Raw genomic sequence first — 25,708 nt, 5'->3', positions numbered from 1 at the left:
TGGACTTCGGCTGCACTGCGGAACGGAAGTTGCCGACGAAGCTTGGCGACGACGTCGGACGCGTGCAAGAGCTTAGGAGCATCTCTGCCTAGCAGCAGCAGCATCACCATCATCTACATCATCTGTCAACCCTTCACATTCTACAGCCCTACACCTTTCTCTGCTTCCTCATTCTTTCAGGTGCCTTGTCATTTGTCTAGCAGTATAGAGATTATCTGAACCAGCGTCACCTAATTCGTTGCCCAACATGTCGGGTACGCATCATCGAATCCCCGGATCAGCTTCAACATCAACCAGTTGACTTACCATGTTACAGGGAGCGCGTACGATAGACACATTACCATCTTCTCAGACCAAGGCCGTCTCTACCAAGTTGGTTAGTGATATTCGCAAATTTGGCCCTCTGCAGCTGATGAGCCTGCTGGCGATCTAGCTCGTTGGCTCGCTCATATTTGTAGAATTTACTGTGGCTGACGCTCGGTTTTAATTGCAGAATATGCTTTCAAGGCCATCACAGCAGCAAATATTACTTCGGTCGGCATCAGGGGAAAGAACTGTGCGGTTGTACTATCACAGAAGAAAGTTCCAGTATGTTGTGGCTATTTTCCGGTTCGGTCGATACGGGCATGGAATTCATAATTTTGTGTAGGACAAACTTATCGACCCAGCCTCTGTCACGCACATTTTCAAGCTGTCTCCGTCTGTCGGATGTGCCATGACCGGATCGATAGCTGATGCGCACGCCTCCGTCAACCGGGCAAGGGGCGAAGCTGCTGAATTCCGATACAAGTATGGATACGAGATGCCGTGCGACGTGCTCTCGAAGAGGCTGGCAAATATCAATCAGGTCTACACGCAAAGAGTATGTTTAGGGCATCCGCGATAACCGAGAATGAAAAGGGTCCATGCTGACTAGGGTATCTCAGGCCTACATGCGTCCACTGGGCGTCGCAATGACCCTGATATCAGTCGATCAGGAACTCGGACCTCAAGTATACAAGTGTGACCCCGCGGGGTATTATGTGGGCTACAAAGCGACTGCTGCAGGCCCTAAGCAGCAGGAGGCGCAAAACTTTTTAGAGAAGAAATTGAAAAATAAAGATTACGCTGACGGTAGCTGGGAGGGAGTGGTTGAGCTGGGCATCAACACGCTAAGCGCTGTCCTCAGCATGGATTTCAAGAAGACTGAATTGGAGGTCGGCATCGTCGGTGGACCACGAGCTGATGGTCAAGAAGGAACGGATGTTGGGTTCAGGGCATTGACAGAGGATGAGATTGACGAAAGATTACAGGCAATTGCCGAAAAAGATTAGACATAGCGACGCCACAAGAGGAGACACCGAGCATTTCGAAGGGGCGCGCTTTCTGCCACCTGTAGGAATTAAGATGGTGCAAGCAACCTTCGACTGAGCTTGGAACTTGAGCTGTGGTGGGGCTAATGCCGGGCGGCCATTTTCATGGCCCGCATTCGATATGCTAGCCATTTTCGGTTCGAAACTGTGTCAGTAATTTTGTTACGTATGAGCGCATGGATTCAAATTAGAAACAGTTAACCAGAAGCCCACAGTTCTATAGTGGGAAAATTTTGCTGCATGCATGCTGAGATAATGAAAAGAAACAATGTGTGGCGTCATGAAGGGCGTGATTCTGCAGTGGTTCGTCAGAAGGCGGTGCACCGCCTCGTGGATTGTGGATGAGCTAGGGTGACTGGTTCGGAGCCCGTTGAGCTCGACAAGGGTTTATGGGAGCAACATCAAATTCGCGAATTTCATGACAGAAGAATCGTCGGCAGCTTTTTGACTCATGCAAGATACAGTGCGATTGGGAAATTCCAACAGTGAGGTTCAGGTACGCGTACGGTTCCAGCATCCACATTTGGAAGTGATTGCGATTTTTGTTTGGCAGGAGTCTAAAAGTCTATCTCATGTGCAGAAGCTGTGTGCAGAAGCTGTGTGCGTCTGATTATTCGCTCACCGTTTGGTCGATAGATCATGGTGTCGGATCCGATCGAATCAAAGGATTGCAGGAAACCCATCAGCCTCAACTTTTGACTTGGGGGGTGTTGAGTGACATTGAGGGTCCTGTTCAAGGTGACATTGTGAAGTCGCGAGAGGTACGTCGTTAGGAGGGATGAGAAGAAAAAAAGAACAAGTATTCCATCTGGCTTCCGAGGTCGCTCCGACTTGAGTCCTGACAATCAGCCTCAGGCCGTGCTTTTGACCGAATCCATGCTTATAACACCAATCTAAATAAAGATGGGAATCGATCTGCATGATACCCGAGGCCGTGGATTGCGCCTTTCAGCTCGGGTGGTTCGAATTTGTCCACTCTTATTCTCAGTTGGCACATAAGCTTCACTGGGTCCCTGGCCAGTTCAAGCGCTTTTAGGTAACGTCGCGAGACACTTTGCAGTATCTGGTTACCACTTCCATTATCTGAACGCGCTTGCCAGGGGCAGCACTGTCGGTTCCAGCTGAATTCGCTTTGGTTTTCCCTCATGTCTGACCTGGGGCAGCACTGCACCGCCTGAGCGGAACCCGCTTTAGTCCGCCAAAAGGTGACCCACTGCTGGAGCTTCCAGCTCGCAAGCAATGCTCGATGCATTACCATCTTGTCATTTTTTGTGGTGCAAATTACTCTCTTTCTCTGTCCTCTCTCCGATTCTCCCTCCGCGAACCAGGGCATCATTCCCTTGTCGTCCCTGCCGGTTCTCCGTCGCGTGCTCCGGGTCCCACCAGTGCTGAAATCCCCTTGTCGATCAGCCATGATGAATTCCTCACTGGTGATTGGCTCTGGTGATCCAGTCCAGGAACCACCATGAACCACCATGAGCATACAAAAAGCTCATGAAAGAGCTTCTTTTCAACGGCATCAGATCATCAATGTTGAGCATTGACTTGTCTTGTTTTCTCTCGTCTCTATTGTTGTTCTATTAATTTTCCCCTTTTTTTTAATACTTCCCTTTTTCCTTTTAGAGTTATCACAATGGCTGACGGATGTGAGATCAACCCTCCTCTTTTTTTTTGGTCAATTTATTTTCATTGAAGAGATGGAATCTTCAAATCCCTTGGCTTCTTTTCCCGAGGTGTGAACTGCTTCAGGAGACACTAATGGTAGAGCAATGCAGTGAACGACACCCGTGCTATGAGGGTGGCCGAAATCATGAATGAATTCCGCGTCCTGCAATTGCGCATTGCACAAATCAAAGTTTATCCTACGGCAGCGGAATACCAAGAGGAAGGCTATGTGATCCTCAGACAATGCAGCTCGGAAGGGCAATCGCTTCTCTCCGCTCCTTTCAGTGCTGCCGCTGGATCAGGATCGGGCGGCAGCGGAGAGCAAGAGAAAGCGCAATTGAGACGGTGAGGACCAATTGCTCATTCAAGCACCCTTTCGAAGATTTCGGTCCCTTATTTCATTGCTTAGGATTATTGTCGATGCAAGTGCACGTCGATTCAAGGCCCAGAAAATCTACCTTCGCGCCACGGCAGCCATGCGCTGGATCAATTCTAGAAATGCCGTTCTTCAGGGACAAAAGCCGCATGCCGGACACGCAGCTTCCCTGCGGGCAATTGACGCTACTCTGAGAGCTGTACGGTGTTTTTACCTACTCGTCTGGGGGATTCTTCCTCTGTCCTTGCAAGCACAACAGGCTAATTGTTGACAAGGAGCTGAATGGCATATCCGACGAGCGAGTCTTGACAGATATTCGTTCAGCTGACCATCAGAATGGCCGGTGGATCCAGGAAGATCCTCCGCTTCAGTCCATCCTTGCTTGGCTACGAAATCTCCGCTAATGTCGATAACACGCCTATTGTCATGGATCTGCGACCCATTGCAATACCATAGAAGGAGAATTCACGTTCAGCATTACATGCCGCTGTTGATACGATACTTGTACGGCTATATCATCCTTTATAACGCCCTCTAACTCCCGAGGACCGGTTCCCCACCCTCGCCCCTAGAACATCGTCACATTCTAAAAAGCTCCGCGTCGTCGTTCTCGGGTGATACTTTCATCTTCTTGATTGGCCGTTTTATATTCTTCGTCATTGAGCTGTGCTCGCGTTTGGAAAAAGTGTTTCTGAGCTCTTACCTTGTTCCCTGGAGGTTCAAGGCTTGACATCGTCACACCGCTGGAAACGGGCTGGAGGGACATTGTCTATCATATATGCAATTACGGCCGATTTCGCAATTTCGTTTGCTCGTTTGTTTTCTTGGGGGATTCTTTATTCCCAATGTACAAGTCTCTGTACTTTTGCTTTTTTTTTTTTTTTTTTTTTTTTTTTTTTTTTTTTTTTTTTTTTCACTTCTTGTTTCCTTTGCAATTTTATTGTTTTTTTTTTCTCCCCAATATCTAGCTTCATGATGGTCCATGAGTCATGGTTCCAGTGTATAACGAGCATTTCTCTTTTCTTCTCTCTTCTTTCTTTTTCTTCCCTAGCTCTTTTTAGCTTGTAACTCTACATTCTTTCCTACCATCAATGTATTTCAACCCGGCTGTGCCCCTTACACAAGTTGTACCTTAATATATATTTCCGTCATTGTGTCGTATCTTGGCCCTCTCTCTTTAATATCCTGTACTCGTCCGTTACAACTGTAGTGCATATGTTATACGGAATGGGATGGGATGGGATGGGATGTATTTTTAGTTTGTCCTACACGTCACACGTTTTGCTCATTTTTTTCGGCATCAAACACTACATCACTGTATAGTCTCATGATATGTATCTCAATGCAGCTTAGTATTCATGCTCTGTTACTAAAGTGCTTTTAATTTTTCACTTTTCTCCTCTTTTGCTGTTTTGCTGTTTTGCTGTTTTGCAATATTTTTATTTTATTTTATTTTATTTTTTTATACTATTGTTTCAAGTTCATAAGAAACAGAAAATACCCAACCCAATTTGTCCTTTGTCTTGTGGATGCGTTTGATATACTCGCATTACGAAATACTGTGAAATGTGAAATGTGAAATGTGAAAAAAAAAAAAAAAATTTATATCGACACATATGTACTCCTATCCCCAGCAAAATAAAAAGAAAAGGTCTAAAATCTAATATAACCGGTTTTAACTATAGTACACGCGAGGAATGGTATGGAGATTATTAGAAAGACTGGGGATTTATACATGAGTTCCTACCCGCACCGAATATTTCTTTTCCATCTTCGCGAAGGAAATGGTCCAAGTGGTCCAAATGATCAAAATGTAATCCTAGACAATCCGAAAAGTGAAGACGAGGCAGGCAGACGAACATAAATTTTCGCGCATCGCCCAGCTTGAACAGCCAGAACTCCAGCATCGGCTTGCCCTTACTCGGTGGCATGGAACAGCTCCTTTCCGGGATCAAGTAAATGGGAATTAAGGAGAATTAATAGCAGGCGAGTCCAACTTCTCGGAAATGGAACTCGCGGCAGCCTGCTGATCGACAACGGGAATGTCCACGGCATTGGTCATTTTCCAGCCGAGGTCTCGGCTGTCCCATGATCCGTCGCGCGACCAGGCTCGGTCCCGCTCGAGGGCTTCCTCGAGGATATGTGCGAGAGAACGAGAAGGAATGAATCGCGCGACGGCCTCGAGGTCTGCGCCAATAAGAGCATAGTAGGGCGCGGTGGACCGAGAGGGAGGTTGCGTGGTCATATATTGATCGGTGGGGACAGAGTCGGATTGACTGGATGGTTGAGGTTGGACTTTCGGTGGTGCGTATGAGGCGGGTTCGGAGGGCGGGAATGCTGAAGAAGGAGAAGAAGAGGAGGGAGGAGACGATGCGGAAGGGAGGGTCGTGACCGGTTGGATATCTCCAGAGGAATCGGACCTGCGCTTGACAACCCCTATGCCGTTGCTTTCGGGATTGACGCCCGCAATCACCTTGCCCGCTGATTGAAGCCATATCTCGCGAACGGTTGGTGACTCGGTGCTGGGCTCGTTTTTGCTTTCTCGGATCAAGCTCTGCAGGACCAATCGCTGCATTGAAAAGTACGAGACATGCCCGTAGCAGCATGCGTATCGCCAGACAACGCGGCAGACATTGTACAGCTGCGATCGCCACGCGATTTTGAACAGCAGATCGTAGGTAATCTTGTCTGGGACTACATGGTATTGCGTAGTAAACATGGTAAGCAATTTGACGGCCGCCGTTTCATTGCGATGACGCTGGCAATGCAGGAGAAGTGTGTTAAGAGAGACGGTGTCTGGAGACACGCCACGCTTGCGGAACCATCCAATGGCCTTGCAGGCTTGGTCGATGAGGCCACGAGTGCCGAGTTCGTTGAGCATCTTGTTTGCGGCTGATGTGGACGGCCACTGACGCGGGAAGATGCTGTCAATCTTTCCAAGGAATTGGACCGCATCGGGCGGCATTGTCGTCGCGGCAGGGTCATCCATAAACATGCGGAGAGCATTGGGCATGACTTCTGAGACCACGGCTCGTAGAACAGTCCGTTCATGAAGCAGGCCTTTGGCTTTCATCCTTCGGGCAATATGTAATTTAACTTCGGTGGAATCAACCGCATGGAGCAATGCCACCCACGTGGCTCCATTAGGAATGATGCCGCGCTGGATCATAAGCCGGAGGAGGAAGGTGAAGTTGTGCAGGTCACCTGCAGCCGCTGCCCCGCGCATCATGATGTTAAAGGTCTCAGTGGTAAGGCCAAGTTTGAGCATTTCGACTCTGATGAATAGCATCCGTGCGGCTGGGATCATGCCCTGTTTGTACAGGAAACGTAGAGCGCTGTTCAGAGCCTCTGTCGAAATGAACGGCCCGTTGGCCGGATCTTTGAAGAGCTCTTTTATTATGCGGGCCACTTCCTGAGAATGCTCTTCGCTTTGGTGGTACAGTTGACGATGTAATGTCCGTGGAATGCTGTAGGTAGTGAGCTGATCAACGTATCGTGCAAAAGTGGCCGTGGTCCATGCTTGAGGCCGAGGGAAGGCGTCCGCCCTGACAGGCCGTTCAACTACTCCTCGTATTCGATCAGCTTTTTGGGCTTGTAGTTGATCCATTTCTCCACCATCATCATTCACGAGGCCAAATATTTCAGAAATATCCTCCTGCGCTGACTTGATTGATTCAGCGGTTCCTTTCAGCGTAATGGTTTCTCGTCTCAAGGGGCTGTTCCCAAGCAAATTCGAGAAGGTAACGTGACAGCCTGTACGCAGCTTTACGGCCAAGAGCTTCCCATCTAGGTCCCCTTGAAGGCGAGCCATACGGTCTGTTGGTATATACATTTGCTTGACGCTTGCGGAGCCTCCGACGCTGGAGATTGGGCTGTTCTTTTCGAGTTCTGTCAAAGGCACTCGCCAGTCGACGGAGAGTGGGCTTTTGTACTTCATGTGCTTATTGATAATTGATTTGTTGTCCTTGTGCTTCGCGGCGCCTTTGGCTGCCTTCTCAACTCTCTGTTTATTCTTCGGGTCAAGGGTCGGTTTCTCTATTCGATTCTGCGAAGGATCAATGACACGGATTTGTTTGGAAGTACGTTCTCCATTCTTCTCAAATGCCGCATCAACAATCCCATCTCCCGACCGCGTTTCTTTTGCACTCACTGGATCCGCGGAGTGTAACGCGCCCAGATTCCTCAGTCCAGCTTCAGATTCCACACCTCTCTCAACGGCGGTTACGGGGTTGATCACCTTCCCATTCTCAGCGGAGTGACTGAAAGACCAGCCTGGAGTATCGCTAGAGACTCCTGACAGAGGTTTATGCTTTGATTGAGGCTGCTGAGGGACGGAGCCATGATCCAACGCAGCGCGCTGCTCTATTCTTTGGTGTTTGGTAGACCCAACATCGTGGATGATATCCTCTTGATTCGAGTCAGGCTGCGGAGCAAATGCCTGACGCCCTATCGAATAGAAACGTCTCCTCGCACGATGTACCGGCAGAGCCTTCTGGTTGGCAAAAGACGGAGGTGCTGAAAACCATCGAGGATAGAGAAACAAGAGCGGATCGCGGTCTCCAGGAGCTTGGATGTAGTTCTCTGCGATATACCGCAGGGAGCTGCTCCTGCGACAGAATTGACTACCTAAAGACATCCGCTATCTCAATTGACATAGCGATAGTTGATAAAGCCGATGTGGTAGGGGTAGAATAGCGAGGTTCACAGGCAGCTGGCGGTGATGTTTTGTCCCAATGAAGTCGGCACTAAAATTTCCCGAAGCGACTTCGCCCATCGACCGGACCGAGGGGATGCGAAAGTACTATGAGATGGTGGGCAATATCCAAGACAGAATATCTACGTGGGCGTCACCACAAGACTGATTAAAAAATTTCTGCGCAATCAATGATTTTGAGTATCCACGCATGGTACTTGGAAAAATTAGTTCGAAGAACGTAATGCGACTCTCCAAGTAAATTTGTCCATTATATATGTCGGCGGGGCCCGGGAAAGCGCGGCCCAATGTCCGCTTCAGCGGGTCAACATCACGCTTTCGAGCATGACATACGTAATAAATCATTTGCTGTTTAGAACAGCGATATGGCAAGGACGCTTCCAGATTGACATGAAGGACCTGAACATACAATACACGCCTCTTATAGATCTCTTCGCCAAAGCAATTCGGGGGGAGTAAAGCGGTTCTTATTCATGAATCCAGCAAAAGCACCGAAGACAAAACGTACACACACCAGAGTTCGAAACCAAGTAAGAAAGAAAGGCACTGTGAGCGTTCCGGGGCGCCTGTCCTATTTATCTACCCGTTCCTCCTCTTACGCTGACGAAACGGCCAAGTGAAGAAGTCAAAGGTACTTTGGTGCAAGTTCTCAGCCCAGCCCAAAGAAGAATAAAACAGAAAAAGTTCCAACGCCCGCTCTATGCAATCTTGAGTTGCAGGCTCAAGATTTCATAGGTCATCCTCAAGGAATTTATAAGCAAACTTGAAGTCTGCTTTCCGACGATTCATCCTGTTTACGAAAAAGAAGTAAATGTCAGCGATAAGTAGCTTTAGGCCAAAGGTCAAGCAAGGAAGTATAGGACAGCAAAATGGGAAAAAGGTTAATCATAAAATACGGATTTGTGAGAAATTAATGCAAAGGTAAATCGGTGGACTGACCATGTGCTCTCGTAATCAAAAAACCGATACGTTCCTTGCTCGAATTCCTCTGTAATCGTCTTGGGCTCTTCGTGGCGCTGAAACCATGTCTGGTACTGTTTGTGGAAGCGCCAGCTCTGGTTCTTTAACGCCTTAGCCGCAAGGTACTGCTGGTATGTTCCTTGACAGTAGTAGAAGACGTAGAACAAGGTGTCGGTATCTATCCGTGAGTAAAGGCGTGGATCGTCGAAAATGGGTAGAGGTTCCTGAGGGTAATGAGGGGGGGTGTTGTAACGAGTCTGCGGCTTATAGTGTTTGGGCTTCTCAGCATCAATGGACTCAGGGCAGGATGTTTGTGACGCGTTGAGCAGGCGCTGCACTGATGGCGTGGGCTCGAGGGAAACCCGGGATTTGGTTGTTTCGAAGGATTGAATCAGGTCATGCAATCCTGGCGGCAGATGGTAGATGGATTCATCCGCATCCGCATCTACGCCATTTTGCGGGATCGCTGGAGCAGCGCTATCAGGTTTGGCAGCAGGCTTGGCAACACTCTCAACCTTGGACATTGCCGGCGTAGGCGGCATGCTTTCAGCAACGCTGGTGCTAGCTGCGGCACTGGATTGGCTCAACGCCGGGGACTTTGCTCGAGCCTGGGCATCCAATGCAGGGGCGGCCGCTTTGCCAGCAGGACCAGAAGTTGCAGCCACGGGCTGAGAATTTGAGATAGCAGGTGATGCGACGCTGCTTGTTTTCGATGATGTCGGTTGTGTTGGAGGATGAGTACCCGGTGGCGGCGGTAAAGGTGCAATTCCAACGTCATTTCTGTCACTTGCAGCAGCCGCAGCCGCCGCAGAGGCGTATTTCAACGTCTCACCTGGCGCGCGTGTCGGTAGGGGGGCTGGCTTCATGCTATTACTCATGATGCCATTGGTAGAGGTCGATAAGGGGGTATGTAAAGTGGCCAACGCCGGTAGCGGAGATTTCGCGTGCGTTGCTGATGGTCGGCGACCTGCTGATGCTGCTGCTGGTGCGTCAGGAGGCGGTTGAGACTTTTGCTTGCTTCCTATACTGTGACTTCGGGCATCACCATCCTGGACGTCATCTTGTATCGATTGCGCATCCTGAGAAGACACGCGATCGTTCTCGTTGTTCATTCCAAATGTATCCTCTTCCTCATTGAGATTGAGATCGTCGTACATTGTGTCATCGTCGATGAAGTCGGGGTCCTCGTTACTCTCCACATAGTATTTGATATTCTCCTGCAGGTCGACCACTTGCTCAGTTTCAATGTTGCCGTTCTCCAAAGCGCGTAATATGAGTTCCAGCTTGCCCTGGTGCCATTTATGCTGCTCAGTCAACGCTTCGATCTGGGCGACACGTTCCGCCTTGGAGTGGTCCTTTTTGCTCTTCTTGATGCTGACTTGTAATGTCTCCAGTTCCGCCTCGAGCGTTTCGATTTGACGATCCAGTTCCTCAACCATGGACGATAGAAAGTGGCATGCCTCTAACTTCTCCTTCTCCTTGGGATCGAGTTTCGCGGCCGCCGATAGACCCTCTTTGGAGTATGCTTTCGTCTTCATCTCCTTCTCCACAGCCTTGAACTTCTCCATTTGCTACACCTTTATGATTAGCTTATGTGAAACCGTGACGGATTGTCAAGACTCTCGCATACGCTCTCGATCAGCTTTCGCTGTTCTATTAACGGTTTCTTATCTTTGATGTCGTTGCTTGCCGCCCATGCCTTGATCTGATCCCGCTGCCGTTGCAGCTTCTTAATTTCTCTCTTGAGTGCATCTTCAAGTTTCTCCTTTTGCGAAGGATTTGAGGTCTGCTGAATCTTTTCGTAGATGCCATCAAAGGCCTGAGACCCCTCTGCGACCTTTTTGAAGCATTTGTCGATTTCCTGTTGTAGTTTTCGTTGTGCCATGTTGGGCGATGATCGTCTCGTATCTTAAAATCAATTGGCTACCGCTGGTCTCGACGAGGCAAGAAAGTTGGTCTTGCCACGGGAAGGTGGCTCACCACGGCGGTGAAGGTAGAAGGGTATCTCTCGGAGATGGGTTTAGGAGGAGGTTGGTGCGAGGTGATGGTTTGCTGGTATTGTGATACGTGGTAATGTTGTTGTGGAGGAAACGTGAAGACGGTCGTCAAACAGAATGTGGTGGGCAGCGGCGATAAGTTCCGTCGTCACAGTAATAGCTTTCTTCTCTTTTGCGATATTCACCTTGTCGGGATCCTTCTAGGCGTCTCCGTTGTTCATCGTGCAGCTTTCCGCGCTCCGTCGCTTCGCACTTTTCCGTCCTTCCCCGATGCGGAGTTTAGCGCAAGGGAAATGCATTGATGACTCGCGCAATGACATAGGGAAAGATCGTTATGTTCTGACCAGACCCATATCAACTCTCATTTCATAGAAACCTAAGAGGTCTATTGTTTAATTCTGCATTATCTGGCAATTCAAATATTGTACTTCATTATTTGCATCCTCTGAACTCTCTGCGTCTTCTCACGCTACACAGTTCCTCCCACATATTACATTATACTAAAGCGCCACGAGGATGAAAGGTGAATTTTCTCTAGACCTACAGAAATAATTCCTCAGCTTACGATTCTGCCAGCAATTTTACAAAGAGTCAAGTCGGCTTCGGTCACTGTCGACAAACAATTGATTTCTTCAATTGGGAAGGGCATCCTCGTATTTGCTGCAGTTGGCGCTGGAGATACGAAGAAGGAAGTTGAAGCCATGGCGAGCAAGGTTCTCAAAATGAAGATGTGGGGTGATGAGGAGGGCGGTTCGGTAAGTTTAAATAGTGAACTAAGCACTTTTTCCAAGACTCCCGGCTGACAATGAATTCTACTGCTTTCACAGTGGAAGCGTAGTGTCCAAGAAATACAGGGCGAAGTTCTTTGTGGTATGTGCTTGCCACCATTCAAGAAAGATGCAGTTGAAGTAAATTCTGTGCTCACATGTGCCTTTACAATACAGTCTCTCAATTTACACTCCTCGCGTCAACCAAAAAAGCCAAGCCAAGCTTCCACGGAGCAATGAAGGTCGAAGAGGCGAAGCAACTTTACGATCAGTTTGTCGACAAAGTCCGCGAACTACATGGCGCGGATCGAGTTAAAGATGGCGTTTTCCAAGCCATGATGGATGTCGAACTTGTCAACGATGGGCCCGTAGGTCTTGAATACCGCAGTGATTCTGGCGCGGTAAATCCTTCCCAGGTGTGCTAGATCTCAGACGAATCTAATTGAATTTTCGACAGGTTACACTGGAAATTATCTCGAACCCGCCCCCTCAACCCGAGGCAAATGCGGATACCAAGCAAGAAGGGCCAAAAAAGGGCAAAACAAAATCGGATCAGCCCACGCCGAATGGTTCTACGTCGGATCTACCTCCTGAATTACTAGAGTAGACATGTTTCATTATTGCATATTTAACAGCGATATACCCATTGCGATCGGCGATGTTTGCGAATACATACCAATTAGATATAAATCTCACTTTCGAAAAACTGAAAATTCATAGACGAAATAAATTTAGAAAGACATTGTAAATATTATGAAGGATGGTGATGTGAAGCTTGGGCTGGCCTCAGGGTCGGAGATCAACATGAATGCCCCGCGATCCCGCTGGTACCTGATGACCCTGAGGCTCTCGCGAAACGCGCTCCGTCAACCCCACCAGAGCCAAAGCCGCCGCATGGAAGCTTCCTGAATCTCCACCAGCCCTACGAGTTTCCGTCCTCTGCTAAACCACAGATTCAACAACACGACTCAATCTGTGTCCAGATTCATTTTGCAGCATTTCAATTATTGATTGCATTGTGCGCACTTTTTTTAAACGCAGTATCATCACCATGGCACCACAAGTCGAAGGTAAATACAAACTTCTCTGCGCAAATAACCAGAAGCTATGCTGAATACCATACCTGAAAGGCCGAAGCCGTGTCTTCTTCGACCTCCAAATCGGCAAGCAAGAAGTTGGTCGGGTAGCTTTCGAGCTGGTCAGTAGTATTTCTCAACTTTAATTTTCGTCATCCAAGAGGTACTAAAGAGCTGAAGCTGACTGCTTGAAGTACAATGACAGTGAGTTGGAGATATTCTATGCGCTACTCAGCCTGCGCTAACACAGCGCTTTAGTTGTTCCCAAGACCGCAGAGAACTTTCGCGCGCTCTGCACCGGAGAGAAGGGCATTGGCAAGACCGGAAAGCCGCTACATTACAAAGGTTCAATTTATTCCGACATTATGAGCTCGAATTGCTTCTGACTTTGCAAACAGGATCCGGCTTTCACCGTATCATCAAGCGTTTCATGATTCAAGGTGGTGATTTCACCGCTGGAAATGGCACTGGTGGAGAGTCAATTTATGGCGAGAAATTTGAAGACGAGAACTTCCAGTTGAAGCATGAGAAGCCCTTCCTTCTTTCCATGGCCAATGCTGGCCCAGGTATGTCTCTTTTCGAACTTGCAACCGTAGAAAAAACCAGCACTGACGACCATAGGCACCAATGGGTCACAATTCTTCGTTACCACTGTTCCAACCCCGCATCTTGATGGCAAGCACGTCGTGTTTGGTGAGGTCCTCAATGGCAAAAGCATTGTGAGAAAGATCGAGTCTGCGAAGACCGATTCCAGCGACAAGCCTCATCAAGCCGTCACAATCATCGGTACGCAGATAACCTCGTCTTCCAGTGTTCAATGAGTTTTGGCTGATTACATTTGTAGACTGTGGTGAGTTGACGGGAGAGGCCGCAAAAACGGCCGCCGACCCCATCGTTGACAAGACCGGCGACTCTTATCCCGACTTCCCCGAGGACCACGAGAAGGCCGAGCAATTTACTCGCGTCGACGTCTTCAAGATTGCCTCTGACGTCAAGGGCTACGGTAATACCGCGTTCAAGGCGGGCGATTCGACTGTGGCACTAGACAAGTACCAGAAGGGCCTTCGATACCTCCATGAGGATCCGGATGCCCTCGAGGGCGAGCCGGCTGACCTCGGAAAGCAGATTAACTCACTGAAATTCACTCTGTACAATAATGCTGCGTTCGCTGAGATCAAGCTCAACCTTTTCAGGGATGCTGTCAACTCGGCGAGCAAGGCCCTCGACGTCCCTGACGCCACTGATGCAGAGAAAGGCAAAGCCCTCTACCGCCGAGCCTTGGCTCACAATGGGCTGAAGGATGAAGACGCTTCTGTCGCTGACCTGCATGCCGCTCTCAAGGTTGTGCCTGGCGATTCTGCCGTGACCAAGGAGCTTGAACAGACAAAGAAGCGGGCTGCTGATCGCACGAAGAAGGAGAAGGCTGTTTACAAGAAATTCTTCGAGTAAATAGGCTCATAATTAGACTTGCCTGCATTCTTGGCGTTTGCATAGGAATCTTAGCGAAAAGTCCAATGGAAATGATTGATGGTACTCAATAAAAGTAAAGCCAGGCTTGTTCAGCCTTACCGACTGCTGTATAGATAATAGTTACTGAGGGGTAAACAGTGACCTCCACGGAGCCCAAAATTAGCTCTCACTTAAATGAAATATTTGCATACGCTGAAATTTTGGTCTATCGAGTACTCACAGAATATTTCTGAATATAATTTTACCAACAGTATTGACTTGTGATCTTCCTATAATCGTTCCAGATCCGTAAGGTAGGAAAAATAAGAGTAACACGGCTATTTATCGCTGCCGCATTATATATACTTAGGTGGCGTGCGACATTCGGAGCTCTCGCCAAAGTCACTCAGTGTTGGCGACAGCAGAAGCGTCACTCGCGCAACTGCACCCCTCTCTATCAACTCTACAACCTACCGCCCTGAAGATGTTGAAGATCTGGTCTATGGTACGTTTCAGTTGCTACCATGATATTTTCATTCTGCACCTCAAAATGCTTGACCTCCGTGGAGTGCATGCTGACGAGCTCAATAGAAGCAGAAGCAGCAGCAGGCCGATGCTCAAGCGTCGGCCAGCGGCCAAAAGAAGAAGAAGGTGACTGCTGCTCAACTGCGAGTGCAAAAAGGTTCGTCCTCTATCCATTATATCACGAATGATTGCACATGTCCTTGACCTGCAATATGTGGTCTCTCAACATTAATCTTTCAGCTTCCTCTCACTCGTCTACCGTGTGCCATGCGTCATACTTCCTTGGATAGGCCCTTTGCTGACGGCGCTGACTGCACCTAGATTTATCTGAGCTCTCACTTGGTACCACGATGCGCACAGAATTTCCCAACCCCGACGACATCCTCAACTTTACCTTGACCATCGAGCCTGATGAGGGCATGTACAAAGACGGCTGTTTCCACTTCAGTTTCGCGATCAATCAAAACTTTCCACATGATCCGCCTAAGGTCAAATGCTTGGAGAAGATCTACCACCCCAATATCGATCTAGAGGGCAATGTTTGCCTGAACATTCTGCGGGAGGATTGGAAGCCCGTTCTTAACCTGAATGCCGTCATTGTTGGCTTACAGGTGCGTTACTCTATTCGGTGCACTGCCGATTACGGACATATTTGACACTATTTGAATACATAATTATTGAGAAAAGATATTCGGGCATGGGGCTAATTACTTTTGGAACAGTTCTTATTCCTCGAGCCTAATGCGTCAGATCCACTGAATAAGGAAGCAGCCGAAGACCTGCGAGCCAATAGAGACGCATTCAAGAGGAACGTACGAAAGTCCATGGCCGGAGATTCTGTACGAGGAGAGTCATACCAACGGGTGTTGAAGTAAGGACTCAAGTGGTAGGCGCGACGTTATTTTGAATTATGTTTCTTTCAAAAAGGACCTCTCGACGCACATATCGACGGCATAGCAGTTTCAGGCATTTTTGGGTGGGGTTATAGGGCGCATTTGATATCCTGGTTGCATTCTATTCATCGCCCTGCTGTGTATTTCTTTGGGAAAGCACGTATTTAGATGCAGTGGATTTGTTTGATGATCCCGTCAACTTCCATACCAATCACGTTGTTTTTCCAGCCTTGACATTGTTGCATGTTTATTTCCTTAGCATAGACCTGGTGATTACATTATCTGTGTAACCCAGGCTCCTCCAGCGTGCTGTGCGAGACCACGGAGGCGCAGGCAGTAGTAAGTGGTAAAGGGATACAGTGATAGATGTAATTCTGAAAAGCGCTTTCAGGAAGCTAGTATTCCTCCAGCAAATCTTGTCCGACTTCTCTGTGTCGTTGATTTTGTGATCAAATGAGTGCACGCTCTGTAAATGTCTTTAGCAATAGCTCGCCGTGTAAATATCAACCGATGGGGCATATCCCATCAGCGAGTACAATGCATCTTTCAAGAATATGCGCTCTGATTCCGTCTTCTAAACATCATCATCCTGCACAATCAGTAAATTATTTTCTCAAAACATCTGTCGAGAAGTTCATGCTGTTTATCAAGTCGCTTTTGGCCGTGTAGAGTTCTTGGGAGTCTCGAATTCCCTGGGGTTCGCTAGCGGCCGAAGTCGGCCAGAGCTAGACGGGCATAGCGAAAATTTCCCCGAATCCTCCACACAGAGAATCAGGTCAGCTGTTTGACTCAAGCGGCCCCGAGAAAAACATCCTCAAAACTCCCTGGACATCCTTTCAAACTTTCTCCATCTCACCCTCTCCACTCCAAAACAAAAATGGCATCCCGTCAGTTCACCAAGGCTCTCCGGAGCAACGTGGCTCGCCAATTGGCTGCCCCTACTATCCAGCGCCGTACTTTCACTGCTGCTCTCGGTGGCATTCGTGCTGGTGTGGTGCCTGCTGCCCGTGCCGCTGTTGCTGGCCCTGCCCAGCAGATCCGTGGAGTCAAGACCATTGACTTTGCCGGCACCAAGGAGCAGGTCTATGGTATGTGATGGCGGCGATTGAAAATGACGAAAAGTCGCTAATGATGGTTCTACAGAGCGTGAGGACTGGCCTCGTGAGAAGCTTCTTGTACGTTGATTAGCTCGACGATTTGAGAGAATTTGGATGGATTTCTTCAAAACGCGACAAGAAAGAATAAAAAAACTGATGGCAAAGAACATGACGCTGACCAGCCTCGCAGGAATACTTCAAGAACGACACCCTCGCCCTCATTGGCTACGGTTCTCAGGGCCACGGTCAGGGTCTCAACCTCCGTGACAATGGCTTGAACGTCATTGTCGGTGTCCGAAAGGACGGTGCTTCCTGGAAGGAGGCTGTCCAGGACGGCTGGATCCCTGGAACCAACCTCTTCGATGTCAACGAGGCCATCTCCAAGGGTACCATCATCATGAACCTTCTCTCTGATGCTGCCCAGAGTGAGACCTGGCCCGCCATTAAGCCTCAGCTCACCAAGGGAAAGGTAAATTGAACTGCGACGTGGTCATGAAAATTCCTGGATCAATTGTTAACGTGCAATTCAGACCCTCTACTTCTCCCACGGTTTCTCCCCTGTCTTCAAGGATCTCACCAAGGTCGATGTCCCCAGCGACGTTGACGTGATCCTCGTTGCCCCCAAGGGCTCTGGCCGTACCGTCCGGAGCCTTTTCCGTGAGGGCCGTGGTATCAACTCCTCCATTGCCGTCTACCAGGACGTGACCGGCAAGGCTGAGGAGAAGGCCATTGCCATGGGTGTTGCCGTCGGCAGTGGTTACCTCTACAAGACCACCTTTGAGAAGGAGGTCTACTCTGACCTCTACGGTGAGCGTGGCTGCTTGATGGGCGGTATCCACGGTATGTTCCTCGCTCAGTACGAGGTTCTCCGTGAGCGTGGCCACAGCCCCAGTGAGGCCTTCAACGAGACCGTTGAGGAGGCTACTCAGAGCTTGTACCCCCTCATTGGCTCCCACGGTATGGACTGGATGTACGCTGCCTGCTCCACCACCGCCCGCCGCGGTGCTATTGACTGGAGCAGCCGCTTCAAGGACACCTTGAAGCCCGTCTTCAACGACCTCTACGACGCCGTCAAGGATGGTCGTGAGACCCAGCGTTCGCTCGACTACAACTCGCAGCCTGACTACCGTGAGAAGTACGAGAAGGAGATGCAGGAGATCCGGGATCTTGAGATCTGGCGCGCCGGCAAGGCCGTCCGGTACGTACCACCCTGATTCTACTGATGATGACTACAATTGATGACTGACAATTTTTATTTAGTGGTCTCCGTCCCGAGAACCAAAAGTAAATGGGGCATAATGGACTAGCTATTGGTTGTGGGTTGAGATTGCACGCAACGGCGCTCCTGTAAATTAGCCTTGTTTTTGTTTTTGGAATGGATTGGTCTTTTCTTTTTGTCTCTTTCAAAGTAATTCATCCCGAGAAAAATCAATTGGGGAATTTATACACACTGCATGACCCTGGATGTTTGGTGTGATATCCTACTTATGTGAGCGATGATGGCCTATCGGGAAGCGCGAAATTGTCATCTTCCTTGGAGACAGCCGAGCATAAAACTCGGCACAAAAGACCGGTGAGCACCGAAAATCGGAGCAACACGCGAAAAGTGTCAGGATGGACCCGAGCACGGGAAATGCCATGCAGATGCGCCCTACGGGAAGTACACTAACGCTATGAGAGTAGACTTAACTTATCGATTATCTGAGGGTCCACAACCCCTGATAATGTCGCCATACGCTTTCTAAAACTGCGGTAATGACAACCCCTCTTGACTCATGATACTTCTCTGAGAGATTACTACTGTTCTTTTCATTGTGTCTAACATTCATTACTTCTAGAGGATTCTAGAGCTTTAATAATTGCAAGTTTTGAAAACTCATTCGGCTTTCCCAGCATCAAGTAGCCAATATCATTCATCTCATAGCACGACGTATCGGTATATCAGCATTGTATATATATCCAGCGAAATACCCAATCATAGTCTTCGAGTTCAGGAAACTCGAATTCAGCTTTCATTCTTTGCTGCATCTTGCCTTACAATTTATTTTCGACGGCAGCCGTGCATTACGATTTTGACCTTCATTATTGATCTCCGAGCAAGTCACAATCAACACCACCATTTCACATAAACTAGGTACATTATATCCTAGCAATCCCGCCATGGCAGACATCTCGACCTGCGCTCCCCTCACGCGCTCTTCCGTGCAAGCCGCACACAAGATCGTCAAGCCATACGTCCATCGCACGCCCGTTCTGACATGCTCTACGCTCGACAAGCTTGCATCGACTCCACAAGACCCCGCTGCGCTTCAAGGCACGCCCTACGAAGGCCGCACACCCGCTCGGCCAAAGATCAACTTGTTTTTCAAATGCGAAAACTATCAACGCATTGGAGCTTTCAAAGCGCGCGGCGCATTTCACGCACTGAGTCGACTTACCGACGAACAATGTAAAAAGGGCGTAGTCACCCACAGCAGTGGTAAGACGGTCTCCGCTTTCTCCCTTTTCCCTTAGATCCTCTCTTACCACTACCCGCTACATCTAACAGCATAATATCTCAACTCCACCAAGTTCATCAAGGCTAACTTGACTGTTCCCAAGGAAACCACGCGCAAGCTCTCGCCCTCGCCGCACACACCCGCGGCGTCAAAGCCTACATTGTCATGCCACACATCTCCACTCCGTCCAAGATCGCCGGCACCAAGTCCTACGGCGCCGAAGTCATCTTCAGCGGCTCCACTTCGACCGAGCGCGAGGCCGTTGTCGCCGACGTCATTGCCCGTACTGGCGCCACCTTGGTCCCGCCATACGATCACCCAGATATTATTCTCGGGCAGGGCACACTTGCACTCGAACTCGAAGAACAAGTCGCCGAGCTACTCTCCTCTTCTTCTTCCCCTTCCTCCTCTTCCTCCTCGTCCCTCTCTTCCCCGCCCCCTGCTTCCTCGTCTACATCATCACCACCATCCAGCGGGCTACACGCAGTCATCGCCCCCTGCGGCGGCGGGGGCATGCTCTCCGGCGTCGCCACCGCCTTATCCGGAACAGGCACACTCGTATTTGGGTCTGAACCATCTTTCCAAGGCGCCGACGACGCCGGACGCGGTCTCGCGCAGGGAAAACGCATCGAGGCCGTCAAGACACTGACTATTGCCGACGGGCTGAGAACGCCGCTTGGTGCGATCCCATGGAGCGTTTTAAGCCAGGAATATGACCCGAACGTGGTCACAACGACGACAGGCGGATCGTCAGGATCGTCATCGCTCGGATCGAAAAGGAAACTACACGGCATGTTCTCCGCTACAGAGTCCCAGATTAAAGCCGCGATGAAACTAGTGCTTGAACGCATGAAGGTCGTTATTGAGCCCAGCGCGGCAGTCCCGCTTGCGGTCGTGCTGTTTAATGAAGATTTCCGCATTTTAGTTGAGAAACTCCAGCACGACCAGCAGCGGAAGCAGGATCATGGTCAGCAAGCGGGAGACGTTTGGGCGTGGAATCTCGGCGTTGTGTTTTCAGGCGGAAATACGACCGTTGAAGCAATTGCCAGATTGTTTGGCTCGGATTCTTAGATCTCATTATTGGATTTGTAGTCTTGAGATCCTGACACCAATAATGCCCGTGGAATGGTATTGCGCTTTGGGTGTAGATGTGTATTAGTAGACACAGTTGGGGCCCATGGGGGGAAAGTGTTCTGCATTCTTTGTATATAATCATAGACATGAACTTGAAATCAGTATTTGTTGGTTGAATGATATGATATATTGGTATAAAGATGTAAGAATCAGACATCATATCACGAATGACATGTAGAAGAGGAATATCCCCAGATACGGCCATAATTTAAGAGTAAAAGGGAAGAAGAAAAAAAAAGAAAAGAAAAAATGACAAAGAAAGAAGGGCCTTCAGTTGGATAGTGCAGTAATATCCAACCAGATGAAGACCGAAAAGAAGGGAAATAGGAAAAAAAGGCTGGCGGGCAACTATAAAAGGATCATAGCTACACGCCCAAAGGAAGAGAAAAGAGTAAAAAGAGAAAAAGAAGAAACAGTAAATCATGGCAGCGAAAACACATATACGTCAGTATCGAACACTGTATAAATAAAAAGAGGAACAATGAGGAGACAAGAGAAACGCCGTCGGACCTGTTCCCTAGAGGTGAAGCAATGAAAGTAAGAATGGTGATGGTATTGGTAATGTGTCGTGACATGTCGGGCCATGTGCCCCAGGAAGAGCACTGAGCGGGCCCGACAGAGTGAGATGCGAATAGAGAGGTAAACAAGGTAGCGAGAGTAAGGGAGGTAAAGGTATTCTGAGCCCATCACCGGATCGAAAACAACATGACCGTGAAAGGTGACAAGGACCACCAATCACAATCAGGTATCCGAGGAAGAGGTAGAAGTTGAGATCCAGACGGCAGATAGCGTGTTGGAGAACAGAGGCACGCACGATTCAAATGGGAATCTATGCTCAATCAATCAAGAGGTGTATAAGACGCTGGAACGGCGCAGGCCAAAGGAAGATGAGCGTAATGAAGCGAGACTGGAGAAGCGATGATGATAAGAATAAAGTGAAGGGGAGAAATAAAGATAAAGAGGTAGTCAAAATCGAGCAGAGGTTCCAGACCGATTCAAGAGAATAGAAAGAAAAAACAAAAAAAAAAAAAAGGAAGAGGATTTGCCGTCAACCACCTATGAGAGGCGGCCTTCATCTTGACAGCTGATCCGAAGTGGCGGCCTCGTCGGTGCTTCCAGGGCCAGTCGCATAGGGATGCCGGCCAATGCTCAAATCCCCACTGCCAGTCTTGCGCAGTGCTTGTCGCATCGTCTCGACATTAAACTCCCCAGCCTGAGGACTGTGGGGCAACAACGGGCTGTGGGGTACAGGGCTGCCTGAGCCACGGAGACCACGTCGAGGTGAACCCTCGATGCCCTGAAACGACGCGGTTCCACTCAGAGGTGGGGAGCCGCCGGCCGGCGGCGAGACAGGCGGAGATCGGCCGGGAGAGGGCGAGCGCTTGGTTGAGTGCACAGAGGCTGCGGCAGGTCCAGGGCTGCCCAGGAGGAAACCCGAATCGCTCATGGCGTGCTCGCCCTGCTCCGCTTGCACGACATCGGCAAAAGAGATAAAACTTAGCCGCCGAACGTCGTTGGGATCCATGCTCGAGTGCATCGGTGCACTCAAGTCGACCGGCTCAGGATGCTGTGATGGTGGCTGAGCCAGCTGGGTGTCTAAGGAAGCTGGGCCTCCAACTTCCGAACCATTGCTTCCGAGCGCATTGGCAACCGTGGCACCGGCCGGTTGGTGGGCTGCGTGAGTAACAATTTCAACATTATCGGGGTCGAGCTTAGTATCCGTAATGGCCTCGGCCGAAGCTTCGAGTACGGGCGGAATGTGGTTCTCGGTCTGGATGTGAGAAGGGATCGCAGTGGAACTCTGTGCGGGTACGGCGCTCTCTTGGACATCTCGCTCGAAAATAGACGAAGATGCGGGGGAGCTGAGGCCACCCGAGGGAGAGTGAGGAATCGTCGTCGAAAGACGATGAGCTGACGAAAGGGTACCCCGCCGAGGAGAGGATGAGGCACTAATAGTGAGGGGAGAATGAATGGGTGAGGACTGGGCCATGGTCTGGATCGGCGCGGTGGGCGAATTGGCCTTTTTCTTCTGCTTTTCCTCGTCCTTTTTCTTGCCGAAACCGAAGAAGCTCCTCACGGATTTATGGGGCGTAGCGCTCGTCGTGGTTGTCGTAGTGCTCTGCTGGGCAGCGGTGGTGTTGCTGGTTGTCCCTGCATCGGGAGCAGCTCCGGTGGGACGCAAGTCAGAGACGACGCCAGGCGCGGGCACAGAATCTGACGATGGAGGAGGTGCGCTCACGCTTGGCGGTTGCACGGCACTCATCTTTTTTCCGCCTCCTTTTTAGGTTTTTTCCTATTACAGTTTTTTTCCTCTTGTCTTCGTAGAGGTTCAGCCGGTGTCACCGTCCGCTGGATAGGTGCGGGATCGACCACGCACGAACCGGTAAGGGGGACGGCAAGGAACGAGTCCAACAAGCAGACCGGTGGGACGTGGAGGGCAACGGCTTGAGATGATTGTGGCCTAGCTTCTCTCTTGGCCTATACCACCAATATACCGTCAGCGAGCTGCAAACACCACATGACCGTATACCCTTTCTAGCAATAATTCTCTCCTTCTGTTGCTCTTTTGCTCAATTCCACTCTCGCGGTATTCCCTTTTGTCCATCAAACAAACGTGCGCGTCATCGTACGCTGCTTATCGTGCATCAGTAGGGCTGAGTGAACGTACCTCAATCTCTCGTTGTAAGAAGGACCAAGAAACGTCCTGTAATCTGTAGCGAAATGTGGGTGGACGGTGTAAATGGATGGGTAGAGGATGGCCAGCGAACAAGGCACTTGACGTCGAGCAATGATCTCACTCGAGCGAGTGGATGAATGGAAGCGACAGCTCACGGCGGTTCAGGTCTCAATTCAAGGGTCGTCGGGCTGCGATGCTATGCGTGGGAAGCGATAGCAACCCTTACGTCGCCAGAGGGTCAAAACTTGTATAAGACCGTGCGGACGACTTGGCCGAGCGAAAAAAAAAAAAAAAAAAAAAAGAAAAAGGAATAAATGTCTCTTTGTCGTTGCAGGGCTGTCCCAATGAGGGGGGAGGGGGTTTCAAGGAAAGTCAGAAAGGCACGTCAGAGTGGCCTGTTCTGCACGAGAATAATGATAATGGCTGTAAGGTATTTGAACGACTCAGAAAGGAGAGGCAGCCGTACAGTGAGAGGAACAAAGGATGGATGAAAAGATGAATTGATTGTTTCAACTTGACTTGTCGCAAAGTTTAAAGAAGATATTGGTAGGTTTTCGATTTTAGGGTGGGAAGAGGGAGGAGGGATGTTTCATCGAGGCCGATATTATCAGTCCCAGTAAGTTAAGTTACTTCTGACTACCAAAAGAGAACTTACTCCTCCGCCTGGTGCTCAACTATTCGTACAGTATCAGGGTCCACTATGGATCCATTTTATCCCTATCCGTGTGGGTGCACAGTCTTCTTTCGACGGGATCCACCTCATTTATTACCTTTACCTAGGTACCCTATGTTACTCTTGTCACTCTTGTCGCGGCCTTCCAAGGTACTTTGCATCAGGAACGGTACTTAACACACGCTTCACTTATTCTCGTATTCATCACTTGGTAATTGATGCTTTCATATTGAAATTAGTCCCTGTTGATATTGCTCTCATATGCATTAAATTTTTCGCCTTTTATTCTGCCTTGAAAGGGTCTTGATTGGGGGAAATGCCACGTATACTTTATAGGAACTTTTGAAGTACTTGACTTTTCTAATGGTCGCAACGGCTGAAAGAGTACTTTATGAGTTCAATATAAGTGTCCTCGCTCATCTGGCCAATCAGCGTGAAGCAGCCCTTTTGGGGAAAATTCGTCTCTGGGAGAGGAATGAGATGGAGAGACAATTGCTGTTGATAATCCCCGATCACACACACACATACTATTACTTTCTCTCCCATCATCACCTCTCAAGCTCTCTCTCCTCATCAGCGGCAGCTGCATCCTCATCTCCTCTCCTCCGTATGCATTCTGCCGCTGTACGGAGACCCTTTGCGGGTCTCGTGGCCCAATGGCCCTCCGCCTCAACACACCACTCAATTGTCGCTCCGTCGATTGTGCAAAATGTCTGCCGCAGACACGAATCCTCTTTTCGCCGAACCAAGCAACGATTACGCCTAAGGCCTGATGAGACTTTCGGTGCCGCTTCCTCTGACGTTCAGCAAGATCACATCGTCTTCAATCCGCCCTCATCGGCTCCCTCCGTCTATCACACCCCGGCTCTCTTTCTCCCCCGAAGTGACCGCCGTCGAGAGCTCTTTGCCGGCAGAAATGCTGATGAGACCGCCGGCAAACTGCCACCGCCTGTGCGGAAACCCTACGAGAAGTCATATCATCTGACTGAAGCCGACATTGAGGAGGTGCGCCGCCTAAGATCTGAGAACCCGGCCGAGTGGACGCGCGCGAGATTGGCGGACAAGTTCAACTGCTCCAGTCTCTTCATCGGCATCATTTGCGAGGCCAGCAAGGAACACAAGGCCAAACAACAGCAAATTTTGGACACCGTCAAATCCAAATGGGGTCGGAAACGACGAGAGGCGAGAGAGGACCGCGCCCGGAGACGGGACGCTTGGTCAAGGGACGAATAAGAGGGTGGTGAAAACGAGCTTCTCCATTCGCCATTTCTCGGACGACATTACCATTTTCACTCGCCCCAGGAAGCGGAATCCTCTCTCTGAGCAGATGCTATCTTATAGCGGCGAGCTCACCATCCTTTATGGCTGTCATTGATAATTTTCCTTTTTCTCTCTTCTGGACTCGGAAAGGGATGAGAAAAGTGCGCGGGACGAACTGCGCTCTTCAGGGGAGCGCAGTGTATATTTGAAAGCTGGCAATGCTCTCCACACCGACTACGCTCGATTTTGACATATTTTCACCCTTGCTCTGCATTACTAGCATTCTTCTGTACCACTATCTCGGTTCCTGGCGTCATCTTCTCTTGCATCAGGGTGTCAATGGGACGGGAGCGGAGCTCACGCGACCAATTAGAGGTCGCACCCTTTGTATATATAATCTTCTCTTCTTTCTCTTGTATATTCCCCTGTATGGCATAAAAGCAAAGAAAAATGATTTCTTATTTTCCTCGAGAGGAATTGAATATGACTTTTCAATGGAGTAATCTGTCTTACTTCCTCGACCGTGCCTTTAATATGGGCGGGTCTCGCGTAGACGCGGCATTGGGATCCATGTCGGGAAGGTCAGTACAACGTG

At 49.4% G+C, this 25,708-nt stretch overlaps 12 protein-coding genes across 12 annotated transcripts; 8 read left to right on the top strand and 4 right to left on the bottom strand.

Moving 5' to 3' along the window:
• The first annotated feature begins 93 nt into the window (after window positions 1-93).
• L228DRAFT_251597 (N-terminal nucleophile aminohydrolase) lies at window positions 94-1,658 on the top strand. Its single transcript, XM_018333591.1, has 5 exons — window positions 94-254; window positions 317-376; window positions 494-588; window positions 650-862; window positions 927-1,658. The coding sequence occupies exons 1-5, from the start codon at window positions 248-250 to the stop codon at window positions 1,311-1,313; spliced, it is 762 nt and encodes a 253-aa protein (XP_018184591.1). The 5' UTR covers window positions 94-247; the 3' UTR covers window positions 1,314-1,658.
• Window positions 1,659-2,879: 1,221 nt separating this feature from the next.
• Window positions 2,880-4,250, top strand: L228DRAFT_251593 (hypothetical protein). The gene is made up of 4 exons (XM_018333590.1): window positions 2,880-2,998; window positions 3,128-3,362; window positions 3,427-3,592; window positions 3,669-4,250. Exons 1-4 carry the CDS (start codon window positions 2,986-2,988, stop codon window positions 3,795-3,797), a joined length of 543 nt encoding a protein of 180 aa, XP_018184590.1. The 5' UTR covers window positions 2,880-2,985; the 3' UTR covers window positions 3,798-4,250.
• Window positions 4,251-5,001: 751 nt separating this feature from the next.
• On the bottom strand, window positions 5,002-8,129 carry L228DRAFT_251591 (hypothetical protein). The gene has a single exon (XM_018333589.1). It carries the CDS (start codon window positions 8,027-8,029, stop codon window positions 5,360-5,362), a length of 2,670 nt encoding a protein of 889 aa, XP_018184589.1. The 5' UTR covers window positions 8,030-8,129; the 3' UTR covers window positions 5,002-5,359.
• Window positions 8,130-8,720: 591 nt separating this feature from the next.
• L228DRAFT_52884 (hypothetical protein) lies at window positions 8,721-10,797 on the bottom strand. The gene has a single exon (XM_018336679.1). The coding sequence runs from the start codon at window positions 10,633-10,635 to the stop codon at window positions 8,989-8,991; it is 1,647 nt and encodes a 548-aa protein (XP_018184588.1). The 5' UTR covers window positions 10,636-10,797; the 3' UTR covers window positions 8,721-8,988.
• Window positions 10,533-11,246, bottom strand: L228DRAFT_251590 (Not CCR4-Not complex component). Its single transcript, XM_018333588.1, has one exon. It carries the CDS (start codon window positions 10,950-10,952, stop codon window positions 10,653-10,655), a length of 300 nt encoding a protein of 99 aa, XP_018184587.1. The 5' UTR covers window positions 10,953-11,246; the 3' UTR covers window positions 10,533-10,652.
• A 162-nt stretch (window positions 11,247-11,408) lies between these two features.
• On the top strand, window positions 11,409-12,414 carry L228DRAFT_251587 (D-tyrosyl-tRNA deacylase). Its single transcript, XM_018333587.1, has 4 exons — window positions 11,409-11,587; window positions 11,641-11,819; window positions 11,892-11,934; window positions 12,009-12,414. Exons 1-4 carry the CDS (start codon window positions 11,581-11,583, stop codon window positions 12,254-12,256), a joined length of 477 nt encoding a protein of 158 aa, XP_018184586.1. The 5' UTR covers window positions 11,409-11,580; the 3' UTR covers window positions 12,257-12,414.
• Window positions 12,415-12,758: 344 nt separating this feature from the next.
• Window positions 12,759-14,572, top strand: L228DRAFT_251585 (peptidyl-prolyl cis-trans isomerase Cpr7). The gene is made up of 7 exons (XM_018333586.1): window positions 12,759-12,901; window positions 12,962-13,029; window positions 13,102-13,111; window positions 13,166-13,252; window positions 13,306-13,473; window positions 13,529-13,693; window positions 13,752-14,572. Exons 1-7 carry the CDS (start codon window positions 12,883-12,885, stop codon window positions 14,354-14,356), a joined length of 1,122 nt encoding a protein of 373 aa, XP_018184585.1. The 5' UTR covers window positions 12,759-12,882; the 3' UTR covers window positions 14,357-14,572.
• A 268-nt stretch (window positions 14,573-14,840) lies between these two features.
• L228DRAFT_215464 (NEDD8-conjugating enzyme UBC12) lies at window positions 14,841-15,756 on the top strand (the record flags this gene model as incomplete). Its single annotated transcript, XM_018330083.1, has 4 exons — window positions 14,841-14,871; window positions 14,979-15,038; window positions 15,203-15,492; window positions 15,604-15,756. 4 exons carry the CDS (start codon window positions 14,841-14,843, stop codon window positions 15,754-15,756), a joined length of 534 nt encoding a protein of 177 aa, XP_018184584.1.
• An 882-nt stretch (window positions 15,757-16,638) lies between these two features.
• L228DRAFT_225205 (ketol-acid reductoisomerase) lies at window positions 16,639-18,366 on the top strand. The gene is made up of 5 exons (XM_018330373.1): window positions 16,639-16,862; window positions 16,918-16,949; window positions 17,062-17,340; window positions 17,402-18,069; window positions 18,132-18,366. Exons 1-5 carry the CDS (start codon window positions 16,652-16,654, stop codon window positions 18,157-18,159), a joined length of 1,218 nt encoding a protein of 405 aa, XP_018184583.1. The 5' UTR covers window positions 16,639-16,651; the 3' UTR covers window positions 18,160-18,366.
• A 229-nt stretch (window positions 18,367-18,595) lies between these two features.
• Window positions 18,596-20,567, top strand: L228DRAFT_251582 (IlvA, threonine dehydratase). The gene is made up of 2 exons (XM_018333585.1): window positions 18,596-19,350; window positions 19,473-20,567. Exons 1-2 carry the CDS (start codon window positions 19,032-19,034, stop codon window positions 20,438-20,440), a joined length of 1,287 nt encoding a protein of 428 aa, XP_018184582.1. The 5' UTR covers window positions 18,596-19,031; the 3' UTR covers window positions 20,441-20,567.
• A 1,008-nt stretch (window positions 20,568-21,575) lies between these two features.
• On the bottom strand, window positions 21,576-22,766 carry L228DRAFT_242064 (hypothetical protein; the record flags this gene model as incomplete). Its single annotated transcript, XM_018331379.1, has 1 exon — window positions 21,576-22,766. One exon carries the CDS (start codon window positions 22,764-22,766, stop codon window positions 21,576-21,578), a length of 1,191 nt encoding a protein of 396 aa, XP_018184581.1.
• Window positions 22,767-23,599: 833 nt separating this feature from the next.
• L228DRAFT_274237 (hypothetical protein) lies at window positions 23,600-25,209 on the top strand (the record flags this gene model as incomplete). The annotated part of the gene is made up of 4 exons (XM_018335603.1): window positions 23,600-23,605; window positions 23,745-23,796; window positions 23,829-23,905; window positions 24,190-25,209. The coding sequence occupies 4 exons, from the start codon at window positions 23,600-23,602 to the stop codon at window positions 25,084-25,086; spliced, it is 1,032 nt and encodes a 343-aa protein (XP_018184580.1). The 3' UTR covers window positions 25,087-25,209.
• Window positions 25,210-25,708: the final 499 nt, after the last annotated feature.

The sequence above is a fragment of the Xylona heveae genome, assembly GCF_001619985.1.
Source record: "Xylona heveae TC161 unplaced genomic scaffold L228scaffold_15, whole genome shotgun sequence".
Taxonomy (NCBI): Eukaryota; Fungi; Ascomycota; class Xylonomycetes; order Xylonales; family Xylonaceae; genus Xylona; species Xylona heveae.
Note: the sequence above shows the minus strand (reverse complement) of the source record. Positions and strands in the feature narration are given on the sequence as shown.